Raw genomic sequence first — 22,708 nt, forward strand, 5'->3', positions numbered from 1 at the left:
GACGTCGAGCGACTTGCATTTTCGAACCGTCGTTTGTGTGGTCTTTTTCGTGGCGACATTTTCTCCTCGGATAATTCGGAAAAAAGTCCGCATTTCCTCCCGTATGGTGCTGTTTCAAAGTCGCGGTCATTTAGCGGATGGAACACAGATCCAGTGACTAGGGCCAGGGACCTAGGGGGCATCCGGCGGAACACCCTTTGCGGGTCGGATTTTCTGCTGCTGGCCATCCCAGTTGGTTTTTTGAGTGCGCGAGTGGTGCGAATATCATTTTTCTCATCTTTCGTGTGGAAAAGAAAGATGGTCGTCGTTGCAGCAGTTGGCGACGGCGATGAAAATTTAAAACGCATTATCAGCCTTCTTTGGTTTTTTATTCGGTATGGACGTTGCAGTAATCAGTGAAAATTGATTTTAGAGGAAGATAATTTCTGTGTTTTCCCGGATTGGATTTTCTTTTAATTGCTGCTAGTGAGTAATAGTGACTGCGGTGACCGGAATAAGCAATGACTCATTGGTCTTGCAGGAGAGGCAATTGTTGCTGATGGCAGCTGGAATAAGCGTATCCCAAGAGGTCGATTGAGTTGTTTGGAATTTGTAACCAGCCGTGGCTTCGGCAACCAAAGTTATAGAAAATAAATCCGCCCATTTCCGCGGAGGTTTCCCTTGGGTGACTCGGACTAAGCCGAGAAGTTTTTCCGGACGAGAGGCGAGTCCCGTGTGCCCTTCAAAAGTTTAACACAGATATAGACGACAGCGAGAAAACTCGTGGCCAGAAAGAAAAATTTCACTCGTGTCACTTTTTGTTTTATTTTTTCTTTCCCTCCTACTTTGGTGGCTCGAAAAAAAAAACATTCAATTCTGTGTGGATTTTGGTTTCTGTTAAATCGAGGAAGAAAACGTGGATTGGAAATATTTTTGTGTGTTCGCGATTTATGAGCTTATATGCTAGGCTAAGAAGACGTTCCCTGGCCTAGTGTTGGTACCCGTACCAGAAGTTGCTAAGTGCCGGTGTTGGTGAATGAAATAAACTTCCAATTCTCAAAGATTTCCGGTGGATTGTTTTCCTATCGAACCGGATCATCCGAAAATGTGGAACCCATCGTTCGAAATCGTCGTGGAGACGCTGACTGGGTCCGAGTTCGAGGTGACCGTCTGCGATCGTGACACGGTCGGGTTCATCAAGTCCAAGATACAGAAATATGAAGGTAAGAAGCTGATTAACTATTGTTCAACATTCTCAGAAATTATATTACATTTTTACAACACAGCAAAGTTTGTTACACAAAATGTAGCAAATGTGCATATTACGGTAAGTTGATGAGGAATATTTATGCAAAGGGTGAAATAATCTAAGATGTTGCGTCATGCCAATTCTGAAATGTGATAAGGATGAGACAGTATAAAATTTAAATCGTGTATTGATTTTAATTTTTCGATAACATCTATAGCCATTATCAAACAAAACGAGTTTGGCTCCTTAAAGCCTAAAGGTATGAGCCGTTTCAAATAAAGAATTTACAAAAAAAAAAAAATCTATAGCCATTTAGGTAGGCCAACCGGTGATAGTGCATAGAAAAGTTTGAGAGAGCGTAAAGCGGGCCACAGACTACACAACATTTCTAGAGTTTGTTTTGATTAGGTCGTATGAGCCACATTGCGTGTTCCGGGAAAATCGCTGTTGAAAATTTTGAACACATATTTTATTCTAGTATTTTGAATAAGGCTTAGAGCTGCCTGGAAAACTTATATTAGATGTGAAAATAGTTGAAGAACATGCTAATGTATTCGATATGGCCATTCGTTTAGTTATATTCAGTGAAAATGCACTTACGACATTTTGCATTATCTACTTGGCGCTAACGTCGTTATGCAGACTAACATTAATTTCATTTTAACTTGATTGGATGTTTCTCAATATTTGTAATTTCCATCGAAATTAATGGAAAACTGATGTTTAACTTAATAGTATGCAGAGATGTTACCTGAAAGTACCCGTTCTGTGATTACCGGAATCGGTGCTGCGAGGAAGTGTCCATACGGAATGTTCGTAGTCCACTGACCATTGGTGGCTTGCTGTTCGAAATCATGAACGTTCCAGGAATGCGGAAACGTTTCCAAATAGCCTCTAGTTGTTTTGTTATGGATGCCTCTGTAAAATATGAGATTGATATTTTCCGATTTGGTGCAGCATAAATATTAACATTAATTGAACTTACCAAGTTACATATTGAAGCCCTCTTTTGTACCAAAATAGCAAAAACTATCTTTTCTTACCACTTCTGATTAATATTTTCACTTTTGTAGTCTTTCTGAAGCAATTTCCGGAAAAAATGCAAAAGGACGCTTCAACCACTTCGCTGAACTGTTGTTTTGCGACTTTTTGCATGCACGGCAAATTAGCGCGATGCAAATAGTCGTTAAAACCAAATTGCACTCGAAAATGAGAAAGTCGTCATACGTCTTAATTTTAATTCATGTTCTAAAATTTATTAATTGATAAAATGAAACCAAAATTCTACCTAACGTAGAATACATGTTTTTGAATCGTTTGCAGTAAATAACTCAATTTGGCTTATGTTGGTTCATACGACCTAATCAAAACAAACTCTAGATTTGTACAAATGCGATGAAATTCGATGAAATTTTGTCGCTGTGAGCACGATTTGCATAGTGTATGGCACTGCTTGAATGAGCGCCCAAACGGTTGGAGTAAAATCGGTCGGGATCGAAATATTTTGTACAAAACATTCTCCCAGCCGGGGTGGAGATGGTTTTTTTTGTTGCTGTTGCTGTTTTCCCAGCAATCATGTGTGTTCGCGTGAAATATGTTTGTATAGTGTGTGGGCGAGCATAGATCAAACAATCGACGCGGAATCATCGAATTTGTACAGGCCAATTTGTGTAGTCTATGGCCCGCTTAAGAGTGAATGAGGTAGTAATACACTGGCGATTTGTGTTTGTTTTTATCGGTTCAAGTGCAACACTGAACGAGGAGAAAAAAACAAATAAGGTACACCGGGGTAACTGTGGACGATGGCTATTAAAGGGTGATACGGTCAAAATTTGGTCAAGGGAAAACGTATTAAATTTCTTTTTCAAGTTTAATTAGTATAAAATTCAGGAAAAATATTCAGTTAGGTTTCCGCTTTTCCAAATCCGAATTGCCGGGCTTTACGCTTAACCCCTGTCATCAGATTTTGTACAGCCACCTTGTCCACCTTCTTCGCCGCAGAAACCCTGTTTGCCTTGAACTGCTGCTCGTCCTTAGCAGTTTTTTTGGTCTTCTTTAGGTTCCGCTTGATAATAGCCCAGTATTTCTCAATTGGGCGGAGCTCTGGCGTGTTGGGAGGGTTCTTGTGCTTGGGAACCACCTGCACGTTGTTGGCGGCGTTCCACTCCATGGTCTTTTTACCGTAATGGCGAGATGCCAAATCCTGCCGAAACAGTACGAAACAGTTGTGTTTCTTGAGGAAAGGCAGCAGACGTTTATTCGAACACTCTTTCACGTAAATTTTTTGGTTGACAGTCCCGGAAGCTATGAAAATGTTGCTTTTCAAGCCACAGGTACAGATGGCTTGCCCAACCAGATATTTCTTCACGAACTTTGACAGTTTCATGTGCTTGAAAATATCTACTACCTTTCCCCTTCCTTTTGCCGTATAAAACTCCTGTCCTGGAAGCTGCTTGTAGTCGGCTTTGACGTAGGTTTCGTCGTCCATTACCACGCAGTCAAACTTCGTCAGCATCGTCGTGTACAGCCTCCGGGATCGCGTCGTCGTATTTTGTTTATCATCACTACCTTCTTGTAAGTCGATAGTCCGGCTCGTTTTTTTGGTTCGATACACGGTTGTAGACGATACACCCAGCTTATTTGCGGCATCTCGGAGAGAGGTTAGGGTTTCGCTTGAAACTACCGGCAACTCTCTTTGTTGTCTCAGCGGCTTCCGGTTTTCGATTTTCCCCCGATCCAGACTTCCTGGCTGTCGACAAACGTTCCCCAAACACTTTAATTACATTTCTATCGGTTGATTTGGTAACTTTTAGCGATTTAGCCAGCTTTGCGTGCGAGTAGCTCAGATTTTCGCGATGCGCGAGCAAAATTTTGATACGCTGCTCTTCTTCCTTGGACGGCATTTTGACAACTGAAGAGTGAATTCCAAAATCAAAATAAGAGCAACATTCAACACACACACACACCTTCAAAATGAGGGGAGTTCAGGTTTTTCAAATGCAAAATTGAAAGAAATACGTCAAGTTGCTATTGACCAAATTTTGACCGTATCACCCTTCACATAACATGTAATATGTGTGAAGTCATTATATAGTAGCGTGTTCCTCTAGTGATTGCTAATCAACTTCTTCACGCATGCTAACACAGCATAGACGGGCCATAGACTACACAAATGGTTGTGCAAATTCGATGATTGCACGACGATTGTTTGATCTATGTTCGTTCACACACGATACAAACAAATTTCAAGCGAACACAAACGATTGCTTGCGAAAACAACAACAGCAACAACAAAAAACCACCTCCACCCTGGCTGGCCTGAATTTTGTACAAACAGCACAATACACCATGCCACAGAGGGTGGTTTGTACAAAATATTTTGATCCCGACCGATTTTAGTCAAACCGTTGGCGCGATCATTCAAGCAGTATCATACACGATGCAAATCGTGTTCACAGCGACAAAATTTCATCGAATTTCATCGCATTTGTACAAAAGTTGTGTAGTCTATGGCTGATGTCATGCTGAAGCAACTAGCAACGCGACCTACAGCGCAACGTTAACACGACTAACCAGCTCTCATTTGATCTCCATGGAAATCGCGCAGACCTGTCATACTGGTCGCTTTGTATAGCGCGACCAATCTGATGCCAATGTGTTTTGTAGCGCGACTAGTAGGAAATCCAATAGGAATATTGTTTTTTCTCGATTTGAAGCAGTGATTCCGGGTTTTAAGCACAATAGTACGAAGATCTGTCCGAACTTGTGATAAAAAACTAAAAAATATCTTAATCGGCGAAAAAATTTTCATGAATTCTTAGTTCCGGCAAAAAAAAACAAGGAATTTTGTCGGTTCAAATTTTGGCATTCCTGCAATCCGGGTGGTTTGTACAAAATATATCGATCCCGATCGATTTAACTCCAACCGTTTGGGCGCTCATTCAAGCAGTGCCATACACTATGCAAATCGTGTTTACAGCGACGAAATTTCATCGAATTTCATCGCATTTGTACAAATGTTGTGTAGTCTGTGGCCCGCTTTACAGGCACGAAACATTCATGGCAAGCAATTTCACCCAAGTACTCCTCGTACTTCTAAGCTGGGAGTAGAAACTCTGTTGTCAACTGGCAGCGCAGATGGGACGAGGATGAGTTGAGTCGGTGGCTCACTCGGTTATCCTACACTGAACTCAAATTCACTCTTAAAATACACATGATTTTTCACTTAAAAAACAAGGATCCAGTGATTTTCTGCCATTCAAGTGAGACATAGGCCCTTATTCTGCGCCGCGCGTGACGTGACGCTTGTCACCTCACCTCGGAGTCACCGTGAGTTTTGTCACCTTATTCCCGGAGTCGATGTGGGTGAAGTGACAGAGGTGAGTGACTGAATGAACACAATGGTAGAATTTGTTCTGTATTGATTTGTTTTCGTTCGCGCTTCGAGTTTTCCAAACTGATTTTTAAAGCGGTTAGTGATAATTCCGGTTCGCAAAAGGCCACCAACGAGTCATAAGGTGACAGCAAGCAACTTAAGAGAAAAAACGGGCATTTTTGTGCGTCCTAAGTGGAGAAAGCTGAAACCGGAAACTCCAACAAGAAGTAAAAAATAACAATCGACAGCTGCTGCTGCAACCAACAGGTGTCCAACAGGCGGATTCAAGTAAGTAAGGTGATTTTTCTTTTGTATACCGCTTGGCCAGAACAGCTTCCGGAATTTGTGTCATTACACAAATTACACGATATAAGCGATTAACGTGATTTTTTTTGTTTTCAGTTGGTGCTGCCGATCTAGGTGCTTCCCCTGAGGTTATCACCGTGACATGCCGGAAATCATAAGCCCACAGCCCAGTCGCCAATAGATCATAGGGATTATGGAATGCCGAGCACTGGTATCGAAGTCAACAAGGCTGCAGCAGCACCAGAGGGCAGCATTGGTTGGCAGTTTGTAGTGGATGCGAAAATTTGATTAAGTTTCTACCTCGTCATTACCGGAAACCATACCGGTAATTCTCACTTTTTAACCATAAATTTTTTTGTTGATTGTCAGATCCGATTGCCGTTTCAATTCAGCAATTCAAGTTAATTCTGAACCCACAATTCGGTTTTAAATTGAATTTATAACTGATTCTTTGCAACCTACAATTTTGATTGAATTTCTAACAACTCCGCTTTACAGTAATTTTCGTTATATTTCTTTTTTTTTCTTACTCGTCATCACCTAGAAGGTACCGCCAATTGTCACCTTAAATCGTAAAGGTATGAACCAAATAAAGATGTTACAAAAAAAACTTATCGGTAACAAACAGTTTGAAATTTAATTCAGCCAAATTGAGCAGAAATCCCTAAAAAACCCCTCAACTCCAACACGTTTATAAAAAGAAATTTTCGTCGTTTAAAAATTGATAGATAATTGAAAGCTTTAAAACATGCTGGATATATTTTTTGATTGATTTCTAACAACTAACAACTCCGGTTTACTGTAATTTTCGTAATTTTTCATTTCATTTCCATCTCGTCGTCACCTGAAAACGTACCGACAATTGTCACCTAAAATCGTCACCCGAATGCGACGATTCTCACCCACGGTGACTACGAGAATAGGGTAAGAACTCACTAAGTTCATCCGAAGTGACAATCCTCACCTAAACCGACTGCTGGAATAGAGTGACTTGGGTGACTCTACTATCGTCACGTCACTCGAGGCGCAGAATAAGGGCCATATACATTTCACTTGGCAGTCACTTAAATTTCAAGTGAATTCATCCACATTCACTTCAGTCGTAACTTGAATTTGAAGTGAGAAAAAATATTTACTTCCTCATCACTTGAATTTCAAGTGAATGTCGGGTTGTAATTGTGTTTATTTTCAGCGTTCAAAATGGCAAATTCTAAAGAGCAGCGTTTAAAGCTTATGCTGGATTTGGATTTTCCCAATCCTTTACTAGGCGATTTTGGCGGTAGATTGTGTTAAACGTGATGCAAGAAAAAGTTATTTAAAGATGTTATCATGTTTCACCTTGTGGGTTGGACTGGACAGATTTTCACACTATCGCAGTAACCGATCTGCCTTGGGATTACGATGGAATTTTCCAATCAATAAATTTATGGCGAAAGTGTAATGTAAGTACAGACCCCGTTCGATTTTGGCAACATGCCCGCACATTTTGTGTTGCCAAAATCGAATGTTGCCAAAATCGAACGGTTTTTTTTCTTCAATGTTTTTCCTTTATTTTTACAAAATAACTATTTTTATTATCATTAACATTACTTTTAGTTAATTTGCGACCATTTTAGTAAATTTTTTTTATTATTTTTTCTCATGTTTTTGATGCATTTTGCACTATTCTTGCTTTGTTTGTAATCTTGGTTATTTTTGTCATATTTGCTGTTTTTGTCATTCTTCATCATTTTTTAGTTGTTTTTCGTCATTTCCAGTCTTGTTTGATTTTTTTTAAATTTTCTTAAATTTATCATCTTTTTGTCATTTTTGAGTACTTTATAATTTTTTGAAAATTTTTTTGTTTTTATTGTTGTATTTAGCCACCATTTTACAACATAAAAACGTATTTATGATGTTCTTTTCAATTATATTGGTCCTGTTAAAGAGAAAACTAAAAGGTAATGTCGCTTCTAAAAACCGTTCGATTTTGGCACATGTGCCAAAATCGGATGTTGCCAAAATCGAATGTTGCCAAAATCGAATGTTGCCAAAAACGAACGGGGTCTGTAGTTGAAATCAAAGTGGTGTTGTATAAATGTTCTTTTATTTATAAACCCTAGAGATAAAGCTTTGTTCATATGTCCAGAAAAACGTTATACGTGATCTTTTCGAAGATGGACAACTATCGGACCCGGAAACGAACCAACCGGTGGGAAAAAAAGTTCGTTTGATTGATCACGGAGTTCAGGAGTGTGTAGAACATCCCTCAAGTCGTTACTTAGAAATTCAGATAAATTTCACTTGAACGTCATAGTGTAATTCACTTGACCGGTCACTTAAGTGAATTCACTTGACCCATCACTTAAAATTCAAATGAAATTACGTATGGCAAGAATTTACTACAGATGTCACTTACTTTTTAAGTGAAAATTATTTTGCGTATCAGGGTAAGCCTTAAGCCTTGTTTTAATAGATTGGACGTGTGTCGAGATTTTATTCGTGTATTTTCCCGTCTCATGTCCAATCATTATTTCTTGAATGCGGTACTCTATAAACAGGGTTGCTAGCGAACCGGGAAAACCTGGAAAAACTTTGGAATTTCAGCACGTTACCGGGAAAAAACCGGGAATTTCGGCACCTCACCGGGAAAATTGACATGTTTGATATTTACTCATAAACGCTTATTTTCGTTCTTTAGTAATCAAACGCAGTTTGAATTGCTTTTTCAACTAATTGCGGAGAAATATGAGTTATCTCATTATTTTGCTCTCCGCAAGCAAATAATTTGACAGGGTGAGACGTTTTCAAGCAGAGATACACCTCTTTTTCACCAGAAAAAGATGTTGATTTTCCAATGTTGTTGTTGTTTTATATTTCGATTGGCTTGAGAAACGAAGCATTATATTGCTAATGTTAAGTTTTTAATCCATTCTACGTTAAGCTGTTGCTTGAAGTTTTCGAAATCTAAGATCTATACCCTGACAAAAAATAATATCTTACACTCAAACAATTAAAGCTCAGCCCTGTCTTCTACACGATTTCTATATTTTCACGAATCTTTCAAATGACTATTACTAAAGTTATTCATTGTTTTGTATTAAAAAAAACGTTTTTTTTTTTTCAAAAATATGTCTTTGGATTTGTTCAAAAAATATAACTGCCTTTAGAAAATAACTCAGTTTTGTACGACAAATCCCCATTCAAGTTGATTTGATTATTTTTATACTTATTTTTTTATTCACCATGATTTTATATAAAAAACAACGAGTTTAATAATTAACGGGAAAATCATCATTTATAACCGGGAGAAAACCTGGGAAAACCCGGGAAAAACTTTGGAATTTCAAAACGAAAAATCGCTAGCAACCCTGTATAAATATTGCTGGCAGTAATTTTGTGTGGCTGTGGACGAGGTTACCACGACATCGAGCATACCGTTTGGTCATGTGAGGCCCACCTGGCCGCTAGAGCGAATTTAATAGACTCCCGTCAGGCCCGAGGAAAACCACCCTGCACCCCAGTAAGAGATGTATTAGCTGCGATAGACATTGAGAACATGATCGAAATATACCTTTTCCTAAAAGCTATGGATCTTCGTCCCTCCGTACGTAACACATTCGTATCAGATTTTCTATCCAAAACCTCGAACGTAACAACAGGTGGATATGAGTAGTCAACTAAGTTAGGCTAAGCCAAAAACTTGAACGTAACAAGTTGTTATACTTCCTCCCCCTCTTGCCTTTGACGATGCATTCAAGTTATTTTTGACCATTCGTTGCATGGAAAGACTCGAGATATTCGCTTCGCTATCCAGCGTCTGAATTGATCTTAACGGAGTTCGCTTTACTTTTGTCTTGATCAATTTAACTTTTACAATGCGTGCAGAACGTGGCTTTCCACTACCCGGTTTCCGTGGAAATGATCCATCAAGAAGAGAACGTTTGATGCGGTAAAAAGTCTTTAGATGGCATGCTACAGTAGACTGAGTCGATTTGGGGTCATTTTCGAATTTCTCAAACCTCGGGGTCTAAAAAGCTTCGTTTTGGTTTAAAACTTTTCTTATGTCTTACCATGAGTATTAGACTGCCCCGAATTTGTATGGGAAATTCAAAACCTGTGAAATGTTCTGCGCTGCAGGATTAAATTGGTCCTAGGCCTAGTACAAGGTCTCATGTCAAATTTGTGCCAGATCGGATCACGGGAAGGGTCGCTCTACGATCCTGAAGTTTGTATGGGATTTTGAGACATTTTGTTCTGGAGAAACATGAAAAACCTGTTTTCATCAATAACTTTGGTTCCCGTCGGCCGATTTCTTTCAAAAATGGGTTTTCTTAAAGCCTTAATTATGAAAAAGATTTCATCCGAAGACTGCATTTAAATTAGAGTTAAGATATGAAAGTTGTTAGGGTTCAAAAAGCGTGCTAACGTTTTTAAGGACGGTATTCATCACTGTTAATAAGTCGATGCGGTCGAACATATTGACGCCTCATTTACAGTGCTAGAATACCACCGTTAAAAAAGTTAGCCCATTTTTGAAGCCTTAATAATAATTTTTTTATCTTAACTCTTATCGAAATGCAGCCTTCGGATGAATTTTTTTTCATAATTTAGGAGATAACCCATTTTTGAAAGAAATCGGCTGACGGAAACCAAAGTTATTGATGAAAAACTGGTTTTTCATGTTTCTCCCGAACAAAATGTCTCAAAATCCCATACAAACTTCAGGCTCGTTGAGCGACCCCTTCCCGTGATCCGATCTCGCCCAAATTTGGCATGAGATCTTGTACTAGGTCAAGGATCAATTTTAGCCTGCAGCGCATAACTTTTTCAAAAGTCGGGTCATTTGGGGGCACTCTAATGAATATCCAGCAAACAAATAGGAATTTATTCACCGCACCAACCGATATCTAATATTTCGAACGTTCTGACCTTTTATTTTTTACCGAAAACGTATTAAACGTATTAAAAAAAAACCTGCATTCCTGACTCAATATAGCAAGACTCGGTATATTCTTATCGATGAGAATTTTTTACAACAGAAGATTAAAGCCTCTGACTTATTGTGTAATTTTTTGGATAACTTAAATTGAACGGTCGTTCGCGTTATCATATAATCTTCCCAAATACAACTGCGACTCTCTTGCATAGTCACCAATCCGGCTCAGAACGATGGATGATTAACCTTGGACGGTACAATCGTCCTTTCTTTTTGTCACCCTGCTGATATGAATGGCATGGTGTGGTGGTGGCCATTGTCGTCTGAGAAAACGATAAATGCTTGTTGGTAATGTGGCGGGCCTTCTTCCATACATACGGGTAATTGAAATACAGTCGGTAGCTATCATCGTCGGTCACACGCGGATGGTCCAATTGAAACGAAACGACAACAGCCACAACCAAATTATGCCCAGCTCATTGATACTGAACGTGTTTTCTTTCCTAATGCTTTAATAGTAAGATTTTTTTCTAGGTTATTCTTTTTCTTTTTAGAATTGTGTGTAATTTTTTTTTATTATTTCCAACTCCAACTCACTTTCACGTATGTTTGAAGTAGGTACGGTCCAATAAATCGATTCCTGCAACGCCGTCAAATGGGTTAGTAACGAGCAGCTGTTTCCCTGAGTAACAAACAACCGAATGACGATAAATCGCCATATTTTTTGTAGCTACCACTTGTGTTTGTGTTTCATAACGTTATTAGCAATGTTTGGAGATTGCAACTCACATCTCGAAGAATGTGTGCACATAGACTTGGAATGATTTTTGTTTCCTTTTTTACCGATTTGTGGTGCGGTTTTCAGTGCCCAGGTGATAATGATAAGGTCTACTGTTGTTGTTTACAGTTATCTGGGTACTTCCTGCCACTCGTTGATGCTGAATGTATTTTTGAGCGACTGAAATCATTTATTGGAGGAGAAAAATATCAAGCAAAATGACGAAAGTCGCCTCGTAATATAGAACTTGTTAAATAATTTGTTTGAAATGGATCGCGAATCAGACGACAAATATTGATGCAAACTTAAGTGGATTCATTCTATGATCGACATAGCAACAATATTGAGCAATTTATATTGAATCAATGAACTTATTGATCTATTCTGACGATACCTAGTAACAGGTCTTTAAATGATTCCATTAATCCAATGCGGTATACAAATTACCTCAGTTTCCTTATTTTGTATAGATACTTTAATCTGTCTAAAACAAATTATGGCCTTAATAATGAAAAATTAGGCAATTCAACAATACAAATAATAGTTTTGACTACATTTTTATGTTTGATTTGAATAATTCAAATTGAAATATTTTAAATTCAACTATATTTTTCTGATTGATTGCAGAGGGCAACAGCATTTTTGGTTTCAAAAACTGGATTTGGAAGAATTTAGCGCTCTAAATTCGAATCTATTGTTAAATTTGGTCTACCATCTCTAGTTTTTTTTGTGATTTGCCTTTTTAATAAACTTCACCTCGCTAGGTAAAATTTACCTTTTTTGGATTCACCTTTTTTCTCGATGAAATGTACCTTTTTTATCTACTTGATTCAGGTAAACTTTACCTCACATTCACTGTGAGGTGAGTTGCACCTCGAAAAGGTAGAAGTTACCTTTTCGGCTTCCAGAGCGTTCACCTTGCTATCTCGGCAAATTTTACCTTTTTATTATTTTCCGTGTGGGTTAAGGTTAGGAGGGATTTGTGATTTTTTTTGTAGCTTAGTTCTTAAAAAATCGTAGAAATCTCAAAAAGTCAATCTCGCGTTTTTTATTGACGTATTAGCAATGTTCAAGTAATTTTGAATCACAATTAAAATATCAATTTTCCCTCCTGGTCCTCCTTTTGGTGATTTTAAAGGGTTAAAAATCGTAATTTGGGAGCTGTTTGGGACACTCCTAAATCAAATTCGATTGAGCGAAGAAAAATTACCTTAATGTTGGGTTAGATTACTATAAGAAAGAAGAAAAAATATTCAAATAAAAAGTCTGATTGAGCAGAAATTTTGCACAGGTCAGTTTTTTGTACGTCTCGGTGGCCGAGCGATTAGCGTGATAATAGCTGATCCACTAATGACATGGTTTTGATTCCCATCTCGCTGCTGCTTGTTAAATGTTGTTAATCTTAAGTTGTCCACGTTTATTCAATCAAGCCTGAATCGGCTAAGACGGTGTTTGTCTTTGAAAAAATGTATATGGTCGTTTTTTGAAAATCAATGATGAAATTTTTCCTATACTTCCATTGCCACTGTAATGTAAATTTGTAATTCACTGCCTCATATCAATCGCACAATCCGGTATCGAATTTTGAATACGACGAATGCGGCAACATCACTGTTTCGAAAAAAAGCGCGTTCAAAGTTTGACAGCTCCATAAGCTCTCAGCAAAAATATTATTTTTTTTTCAATTTCTCGAAAAGCAAATATCATTCAGATAACTTTGTACTATCAAAATGTAGATTTAAAAACGTACTTTTTGACCCTGCTGATTTGCTGATATCTCAATTCATTTACATTTGGCGCATTCGCCCTCTTCAAAATTCACTACCGAATTGTGATTCAATACATTACACCTATTTACAGTCGAAGGAAAAAAAATCAATCAGACAATATGATTGAAATTATTATATTTATAGTTCGTTGTTCAAAATTATCATAATTTGTAAACACCTAAGGGCCAACACGAAATTATTGCGACACCGAAAATGTCATGCAAATTTTTTATAATGTTAAGAATCAAACCATAACTTTAGGGTAGTTTTATAGTGTCATCCGGTACCAGTTTCTCAGACCAGTTTCATAGACGAAAAGAAAATGTCTTAACATGTCCTTTTCGTCTATGACTGTCTTTTTGCTCTTCCGAAGTTTCCGCTTCATTATTTCCCAGTATTGCTCCACCGAGCGCAGCTCCGGACAGTTAGGCGGGTTCATGTCTTTTGGAACAAAATAGACATAATTGGCTTCAAACCACTCCAAGACACTTTAAGAATAGTGACATGATGCCAAATCCGGCCAAAATAGCGGAACTTCGTCGCGCTGCTGCAAGAACGGCAAAAGGCGCTTTTCGAGGCACTCAGATTTGTAGATCTCGCCATTTACTGTGCCCTTTGTCACGGAAGGCTCACTCCTCAGTCCACAAGATCAGATGGCCTGCCAAACGAGATGTTTGGAGGCGAACTTCGACATTTTCTTCTTCTTAAATTTGTCGTCCAGATCGAACTTGCTGTCGCCAGTGGAGAACTGCCGGAATTTGCTCAAAGCCGGTTTTTATACACGTTTCGTCGTCCATCACACAGCAGCCATATTTTGTCAGCATCTTCTCGTAGAGCTTCTGTGCCGGAATTTTAGCTGTCGATTGTTGCCACTCATCGCGGTTTGGGAATTTCTGTACCTTGTGTGTATGTAGTCCAGCTCTCTTCTTCGCATTCTAAACGTAGCTCTGCGACATGCCGATCTTTTTAGCCAAATCACGGCTTGAGACGTTGGGATTTGCTTTATTCATCCGCTTCACCTTTCCCTCTTATCTTTTTGTTCTCCGATCCCGGTTTTCTTCCAGCTCCTTTGCCGTGGTTCAACGTCACCCTTAACGACCTGGAACCGCTTAAACACACTGGAGACAGTTGAATGGGGAATTTTCAACATTTTTCCCAACTGCCGGTGCGCGACAGGTCAGGAAATTCCAGGTGTTTTGGAAGAATTTGTTCTCTCGACTTGCTTTGGTTCACTTTCATTTTCCTTGAATCGAAAAACACGACTTCGAATTTGACAGCATGTAAACAATACACATCAATGAGAAAGTGTGCGAAATTTGGTTGATTTTTACCCAATGGTAAAAAAGTTATGCCCTGTTAAATGTGTCACAATAATTTCGTGTTCGCCCTTTATATTTGATTTGATTTATTCAAATTTTAAGTCAACAAAACACTCATAGGTATTGGAAGTTACTATTATAGGTATTAGGAATTACAGTTCTTGTTTTTACGCCGTTTTAAATACTTTAACGTTTTGGAGCTATCCTCAAACGATCATTTCCCATGTGCTTCCTAAAAATCAATGGAACATTTTTCACTGCTTCCACCATCATCACACATAACTGAAATCGTATTCAGGCAGAAGAAATACCTCAGATTTTAGTAACATCAATTAGTGCTCTGAAGCCGTTATTGAAGTCATGTCTTAAAACCTTCCTCAAAGACACCGGCACCGCCGGCACCAGACACTGCTACAATGCTTCAACAGAAGAATAATCACAGAAACGGGACGTGATCCTCGTCGGTTTCTTTCAAATCGTTATTTAGCTGGTCATTTTGGCAGCGTCATTCCCATTCTGTAGCGCGCAGTCGGTGAATAAATACTTATTCAAAACATCATACCTACCTATACCTATGTATATCCCAAAATGAGACTGTCGCTTTTCATCGTTGTAGCTTTCTTGCTGCTGTGATTTGATTTTCGTTTTTTTTTTATTTTTCCCGCGAATGTAGTGTCGCTTCGTCGACGTCGTGGTAACTGACAGACAAAAAAACGAAAATAAAAAGATACTAAAACCGAACCAACTGGTTTGATTTTTGCACCGGAGATAAATAAAAAAAACAGCACCAAAAAAAAAGATACCACCAGTACCACGGTAAAGCGTTCGCACAAAATTTGCTGAAAAAAATATGGGCCAAGACGCAATTGTTTTTATCATCTATGCCGTCGTTTTACCCACCAAACCGGTGTAAATAGTGAGTGTTGAGTGACACACTTGTCATGTCCGAAAACATTGGTTGGTTGGTGGGAAAAACGAGAGAAATGATCAAAGTACAATAACTTCTGCTCAAGTTATTTATAGTATCACTGCAAGCATATTATAACAAACGATGCTCATGGCGTCGTTTGTGTTTTTGACAAGCGTTCAAATAAGTTTAACTTCTAAATGGAATCCTTAATGGACAGAGCATTCTATTTTCTAAAATCACGTGAAAATCAAAAGTGTAACGCACAACTTAAGCTACTGGCAATGAAGGTTTCAAAAGATTCACAAATTGTTTAGTCAAGTCAGAAGACTATCATAATATGATATTTTAATATATGTATAAAATAATATTATATTATGATCTTAGACTAACATATTTCGAAATTTTTTGCTTTGCAATAACATTACTTAAAATATTTCATAGTTTTTTTTTCTAATTTTCTATATGAAGAAACGACAGATGCACCTTAAATAGACAAAAGTCTTCAGGGAATTGTTTTTCTCTATTTTTAGTGACTTGAATTGTTTTCATTTTTTTTTTTGCTTTGCCACTAGCCGACAAAACAGCCATTGAAAATAGCAATTCAACCATCGCCTGTTCAAAAATAAACACCCTACCTTACATACCGATATAAATATGTGCAGTTGAAACAATTTCATTATGTTCATGTTTTCTTCTCCTTTTTCTTCTCTTGTCTAGGAATTCCGGTCAACCAGCAGCATCTCCTGTACAACCACAAGGAGCTCAGCGATGGCCAAGAGATGAAGGACATCCCGCTGGTCAACGGATCTCGTTTGAAGCTGGTACTGGGCATGAAGGGTGGCCCCATTTCCTCCAAGAGGGTGGTCACCATTTCCGACTACGAGAACTGGTTCGATATGAATGATGTTTTGGCAAGGTCAGTACCAAAAAGTTTTCTCAAAAAATTAATTGGGACAAATTTTTAAAATGTGAGAAGTTTATAAAAAATTTGCTAATGTAGAAAGTAGGAAATAGATCTGTGTCACTTTTGCCTATATCAAATTTCATATCGAGTGCCCAAAGGCATGTGACAAAAAGCAATTGAGCACCACGTGCAAAGATGCTACATTTTGTAGAAGCCAGCCTCCGACACACTTTGAGGCATCACTCAGTACTACACCTATCAATAGTTCAAAACGGCAGTCTATTTTTATTAGTATCGTGTCTCGGTTGACTAGAAAAACCACAAACCAGGATAACACTATGCTTACGTTCAAGTAGAGACAACTGACTTGATGATCTACCTACCGCTCGATTGAATAGCGGTCTGGATTTTTCGCTACTGATGGCTAAAGAAGCGCCAGCTTTCAGAGATCTATTTGCTGCTAGGTTGAAATAAAAGAAATCGATTTTCAGATGTTTTTTATGCTGGTACACTATTTGAAACCGCACCATCATTATCCCACGCTTCATGAGATATTTTCGAGAGTGACGAGACGCCAGGTTTACTCAAAATAGTCTAGGATCAGAGACATGGCTGTTACCGTCTATTAATAATTGAACCTAAAAATAGAACCGGTATTATTCAATACCCTGCACCAGAGTAGAGTGCAAATGAAATGGGTTTCCCGTGAAAAGACGCTGTGTTGTTATTAATTCACCGGAAAAGTTGTTCCAATTTTGCTAAAATAAATTCCTAAGGCTGGATTATTATAATAATCTCCTTTGATAATAAATAAAGGCTCTTACTCAAGGTTTAGTTTTTCAAAATCGACTGCATTCCGATGAAATCTTTGGTACTGCGTTGTCTTCTGATAAAGGAATTTTTATGGCGTCGCGACTTGTTTACTTTAACGTTCGCTGTGTAACAACAGCAGCTCAATTTATATCTTTCATCGCTGTTAGCAGCATGTTGTTTCCGTGGGTTCTTTTTATTCCTGTCGCGTAAAGTCAAGCTGCGACAAATAGTAAGGATGTGAGGGTTAGTGTTTTCAGAAAATGTTGAATAGAAGTTTGGAAGTTTTCTAAGTTAATGAATTAAATGCTCTCCTCTATTATAAATGCATCAGTTAACAATATTGTTATTTTCTTTCGTTACAGACAAGATACGGCAAACTTCAAGACCCCTGGGCTAAAACTGTTGGTCAACAAGAAGAACATTCACCGTTTAATGAAGGTACGTGCTGAGAAGGTTTCCGACAGTGTCAAGGGTGGCATATCGCGAACCATTGGCAGTCAAAGCTGTGCCAGCGATCTCGACGGCGAAGAACTGGAGCGGGAAATACAGAAAGAACGCGACGATAAGATTACTGCTGAGGTGAGACAATCTCTAACTTCCTGAATAAGTTGACATGTAGGTGGTACTAATCATTGTTTTTTTTTTTCAGAAATTGAATCAAATCAAAACGAAGCTTCATCAGAAGAAAAAGAAACACGCTGGATCGGCTGCGACCCAGGTTGCCTGTGACCCGGAAGTCATCATAAAGGAAGAGAAAACTCCGATAGCCCGACCTACATTTTCGGCTGGTCCGATCGGTTCGGCTATCTCCCAGACTCCGCGACAGTTCGCTCAAACGGCTTCCATCGCTACGGCCACCAAAGAACCGTTTTTGCCACATATCAACTTTCACAATGCCATCACACGTCAACACGTCGAGCAAATCGATCGGCACCATCACTCGCAGATACGCGAAAACCTTCAACGCAATCGTTCCTTCAAAACAATAAGCGCCAAGCACCACCTGAATGTCTCCGCCCACGATATGACAGCGGTGCACGATTCGAGCAGGCTCGAACGGTCGCTTTCGTTCCACTCCAACGGTATCCTGAACCGCATGGACTCGGATCCCACCGGCAGCGGGGGCATTCGGAGCAGCAGCAGTACCAGTGCGGCTGCCTATCAGTCCCAATCGCAACATCAGTTATCCTCGGCCTCACTACATGATATCATTGAACTGCTCAAATATACACCCTCCAAGTTGCGAACGATTTCACACGACGGTTTGAACAAAGTTTCGGTTTCGAAAAAGTCCCACCATCATCAATCGTCATCCGCCAAACTGCTAGACAACAGCTCGCTCAAAAACATTGATGAATTTTTGCGGGATTACGACGCGGCGATGAGTAGCCGGTGTAAAACTGCAACTGGCGGGGAATGCAGTGGTGGTTCTACCGCTGCCAATTTGCTGACAGAGAGTATGTTCAACAAGGATACCGGCTTCGGTCCCACGGATTATGGCTACGAAAAAAGTGCCAACGGGAACGGGTTGGATAAAACCTTCCGTGCGCTGTACAAGTCAACTTCGGATGGTAAGTTTTTAAACAATACATGTTAAGTTTTAAATCTCGGTTCAATGCATTGAATCTAAGTGATGATTTTTACGTTGATAGTGGGATTAGCTCTTGTGTGATGAAAGCCTGATGTGATGTGTGATGAAGACCCCTGACCTCTGAACAGTGGTGACGGGGAAGTTTCATATACAAGTCTGTAGTGGTCACATAAACGAGGAGGGCTTCGTGATAGCCAAAGTCAACTGGACTTTCTTAATAGCTGCTACGCTCCGCCAAGGTGGACCTTAAATAATTTGACGCAATGATGGATGAGACAGTCGAGGAGCTCACAAGTCGAAGTTAGGGGACTATTGCGGGGAATTTTAACGCACGGGCCCAGAAACGGACCAGTTCCTTTACGAATACTAGAGGACAACGTCTACTTGAAGGTTTTGCAGTTACCAGATTGAATAACGTTAGAGATCTGAGACATGAGACCGTAAACATGGAACCTGAAACATGCAGGTCTATTTTTTAAGTCTGAGGTGTTAAGTCTCACATTCCAGGTCTCGCGTCTCACGACCTTTCAAGTCCTTATTTCAGATCTTATATATCTGGCCTCATGACTTAGGTCTAATGTTTTGCCTTCAAACGATAAAATAAATCTTATTGACATATAATATGTCAATAAGATTAATTTTATCCTTTGAACGCAAAGGAGTCATTAGACCTTAGTCATGAGACCAGAGATATAAGATCTGAGATAAGGACTTGAAAGGTCGTGAGACGCGAGACCTGGAATATGAGACTGGCATTATAATATGTGATGCCTGATTTTTTAATAAACAATTTCCGTTAATTTCCCGACACAACATTGTTTAGTAAAGGCTTTTTTACCTTTCAAGCTTTCAAATAATTTAGTCTTATCTAATAATTTCTTTATTCATCTGTTTTTTTTTTCAGACAACAGTACCTACGAACTTCCGAAGCTACTAATCCGGGAGGATTCCCCGGTTGAGTCTTTTCACAGTTCCTATCCACAGCTGGAAACGGTAGCCCTGCGCGGGGAATCACCTCGAAGCTTCAACAGTGCTGGTCCAGCCAACAATGGGCTTACGGAAACCGGTACCGGATCCCTAGCTCCTCCGACCAACAATGGTGAAAAGAGTAAGCTAGCTTCCGGATCATTGTTGCAGCTGTACGAGCATCCTTCAGCAACCTCTGCAGCGACGGCAACGGCTGCTGCTGCAACTACGGCTGGGACCATTGGCAGCGGAGGAGTTTCGTCCGGTGGTGGTACATGGTCCCCGCACTATGGAGGTGTGGGCCATCACCACTCGGATCTGGGAATCAATGAATTAGAGTTGAAGTTTATCAACAATGGCGTATTGGACAAGGCTGGAAACGGGGGATCCATATTCAAACTGCCGGCGGTTCCGAATTTGGATATCAACCAGTGGAACGCTTTGTCTAATGAAGTTGTACCGGAAAAAGGAAAGGAGGGAGAACCAAATGCCAATGCGCGTGCCTCGAGTGGGTTTGTCCATAGTGATCTTTCAATTTCGTCTGATGAAGATGATTTATTTAGCATATCGGATTTGATTTACAAAAACCAGGCCAACAAATCAAAATCGATTGATTTGAACGAATTTCGTAAGACGTTTGGCAGTAGTCCCACGCTGCTGAACAATTTCGGTGGAACTAATAGTAACTTGGCCCCACAGTTACCCAGGTTAGACGCAATACCTTCGCAGTATCGCAGAGGATATACGAATCTGAATGATGCTGGGCTTTCGTGCTCTACATCTGAGCTTGAGTGTGTTAATACGACCACAAAAAAGAAGACTGGAAATGGTGATGGGGGTGAGCTATCGCCATTGTTGAAGCATAGAAATAACGACCAGGTGGCTTACGTTAGGAGTTATGAAAATTTGAATCGATATAAAGCGTTTTCGACGAAAAACGGCGACGCTAGCGATATTCTTCGGTGTCAACAGGGTGCAGGGCAGCTACTGCCTGGTATTAGTAATTTAGATAGTATAGCTGACTCTGACTATAACAGCAGCAGCGGAAATGGTTCCAATTTGATTGACGACAGTTTCGCTGATTTCGAATGTAGGTTCTCTAGGTTAAATTGTACTGGTGGAAGTGGAGGTGGTGCTGGTAGTAACAATGGACATCACGGTAATTCCAGTCACCACCAGCAACATCCAGCCGGTTGTAGTGGTAGCATTAGCAATACTCAAACCAGCGGCACCAGTAATAGCCAACACCATAGTAGTTGTCACAGTGGAAGTGGCAGCAGTCATCGGATACCATCGTTAAATGATCTGAACCACCGAAATCGACATTTACATATGCCTTTCAATAGCACCTCCTCGCCGTTCACCAGCAGCTCAAATCCTTACTACTTTCCATCGGATGAAAGTCTGTTCAATATAGATTCATTTTTCGATGATTTCGTCGAAATCGATACCAGTGACATCTTTGACAGTGCAGAATATATCAATATGGGTAGTGGTGCTAGTCGAAATTCAAACTCTTCCCTGCAAAAATCAAACAATACCAGTTTTCTGTTGCCAGAATTGCTTCCCCAAGAAGAACTGCTGCTGAAAACGCAATCGAGCTTCCCGGAAGCTAACGATCTGTTGGTCGATGGAGACCATGCCTCGCTTATCCACCAAATCGATGCTGGTGAAATGGTACCGCAGATGATCAAGTCGGAAATAGTTCCGCATCCGGACAACCCCATGGCTTATGGGGGCAATCGTCTCGTTCAGGAAGCAGCTGATTTTCCCCAGCAATCCATTTCGGCTACCGCCACTATACACCACCATCCTGCTGAACCGGTGAAATCCAAGAAACTACGCTGCGCTCAATGCAATAGAAAACTTGGGGTCATCATGATCATGCGGTGCCATTGTGAGAAAATATTCTGCGCTCAACATCGCTACGCCGAGGCGCACAACTGTTCCTACGATTTCAAGCTCGAGGGCAAAAAGATTCTGGAACGGGAAAACCCCATGGTAGTGGCTCAGAAATTGCCAAAAATTTAGGACTGCGGGTGGGAAAACATTCGGTGTTGCCGAAATTCGAAATCGCAAGGGAATATACTATTATAGAAAATAATCATTTTTAGGGACTTATTGAAATAAATTCTTACTGGTATGAGATCATTTACTAACTTGGATTTTAACCGGTTGAATAAAAAAACTGTAGGTTATTTACATTCAAGGCTAATGTAGGCACGTTTGATTTGTACGAAATTGTTTTCATTCCTCACCCCGACAATGTTATTAAATTTTAGGTGTGACGCTGACATTCTATTAACTTTTTTTTTCGAAATTTGTAGTTATTAATAATGGGAAAACAAACAAAATCACAATCTATAGAAGAACTTAGTTGTAATTTAATATATACATATGTTAGAACATCTGTTGTACAACATAATTTCAAAATAGTTTTTTGTGTGTTCCTCTTCAAGGAATGCCTTTCATTAAGGTTTAACATTTGTTTGGGAATTCACCCTTAAAATAAATTTCTTATTAAATGTGTGTTATACTGTTTTTAATATTTTTGTATGGCCAACATTAGTTTCAAATCGTATAAATTTTAGCAGGGAAAAGGTCATAGTGGTGAAAAATCAATTATTTTATTTCTATCCCTCTCTGTCATGGGTTTCTAGAATGTCACGTAAAGAATTGATTACGATATTGTTCGTTTGTTTTGTAATTAAGATAACCTGCAAGATGCATCGTGGTGGATCAAAGACTGATAATATGAAATGTTGGAAAACGAGAGGGATGTCTTTGCTGATTTTCGATCAGAATCGATAAAAATCCTTGAAATATCAAAC

At 39.4% G+C, this 22,708-nt stretch overlaps 1 protein-coding gene across 2 annotated transcripts; it reads left to right on the forward strand.

Annotated features, from left to right (window-relative positions):
- Window positions 1-22,406, forward strand: LOC129754952 (uncharacterized). Of its 2 annotated transcripts, XM_055751218.1 has the most exons (5): window positions 1-1,202; window positions 16,321-16,519; window positions 17,683-17,899; window positions 17,970-18,891; window positions 19,816-22,406. In XM_055751218.1, exons 1-5 carry the CDS (start codon window positions 1,085-1,087, stop codon window positions 21,906-21,908), a joined length of 3,549 nt encoding a protein of 1,182 aa, XP_055607193.1. In that variant the 5' UTR covers window positions 1-1,084; the 3' UTR covers window positions 21,909-22,406. The 2 variants fall into 2 exon arrangements, with proteins under 2 accessions (XP_055607193.1, XP_055607194.1); XM_055751219.1 differs by lacking the exons at window positions 1-1,202; window positions 16,321-16,519 and adding an exon at window positions 17,485-17,563.
- Window positions 22,407-22,708: the final 302 nt, after the last annotated feature.

This window comes from Uranotaenia lowii, chromosome 3, assembly GCF_029784155.1.
Source record: "Uranotaenia lowii strain MFRU-FL chromosome 3, ASM2978415v1, whole genome shotgun sequence".
Taxonomy (NCBI): Eukaryota; Metazoa; Arthropoda; class Insecta; order Diptera; family Culicidae; genus Uranotaenia; species Uranotaenia lowii.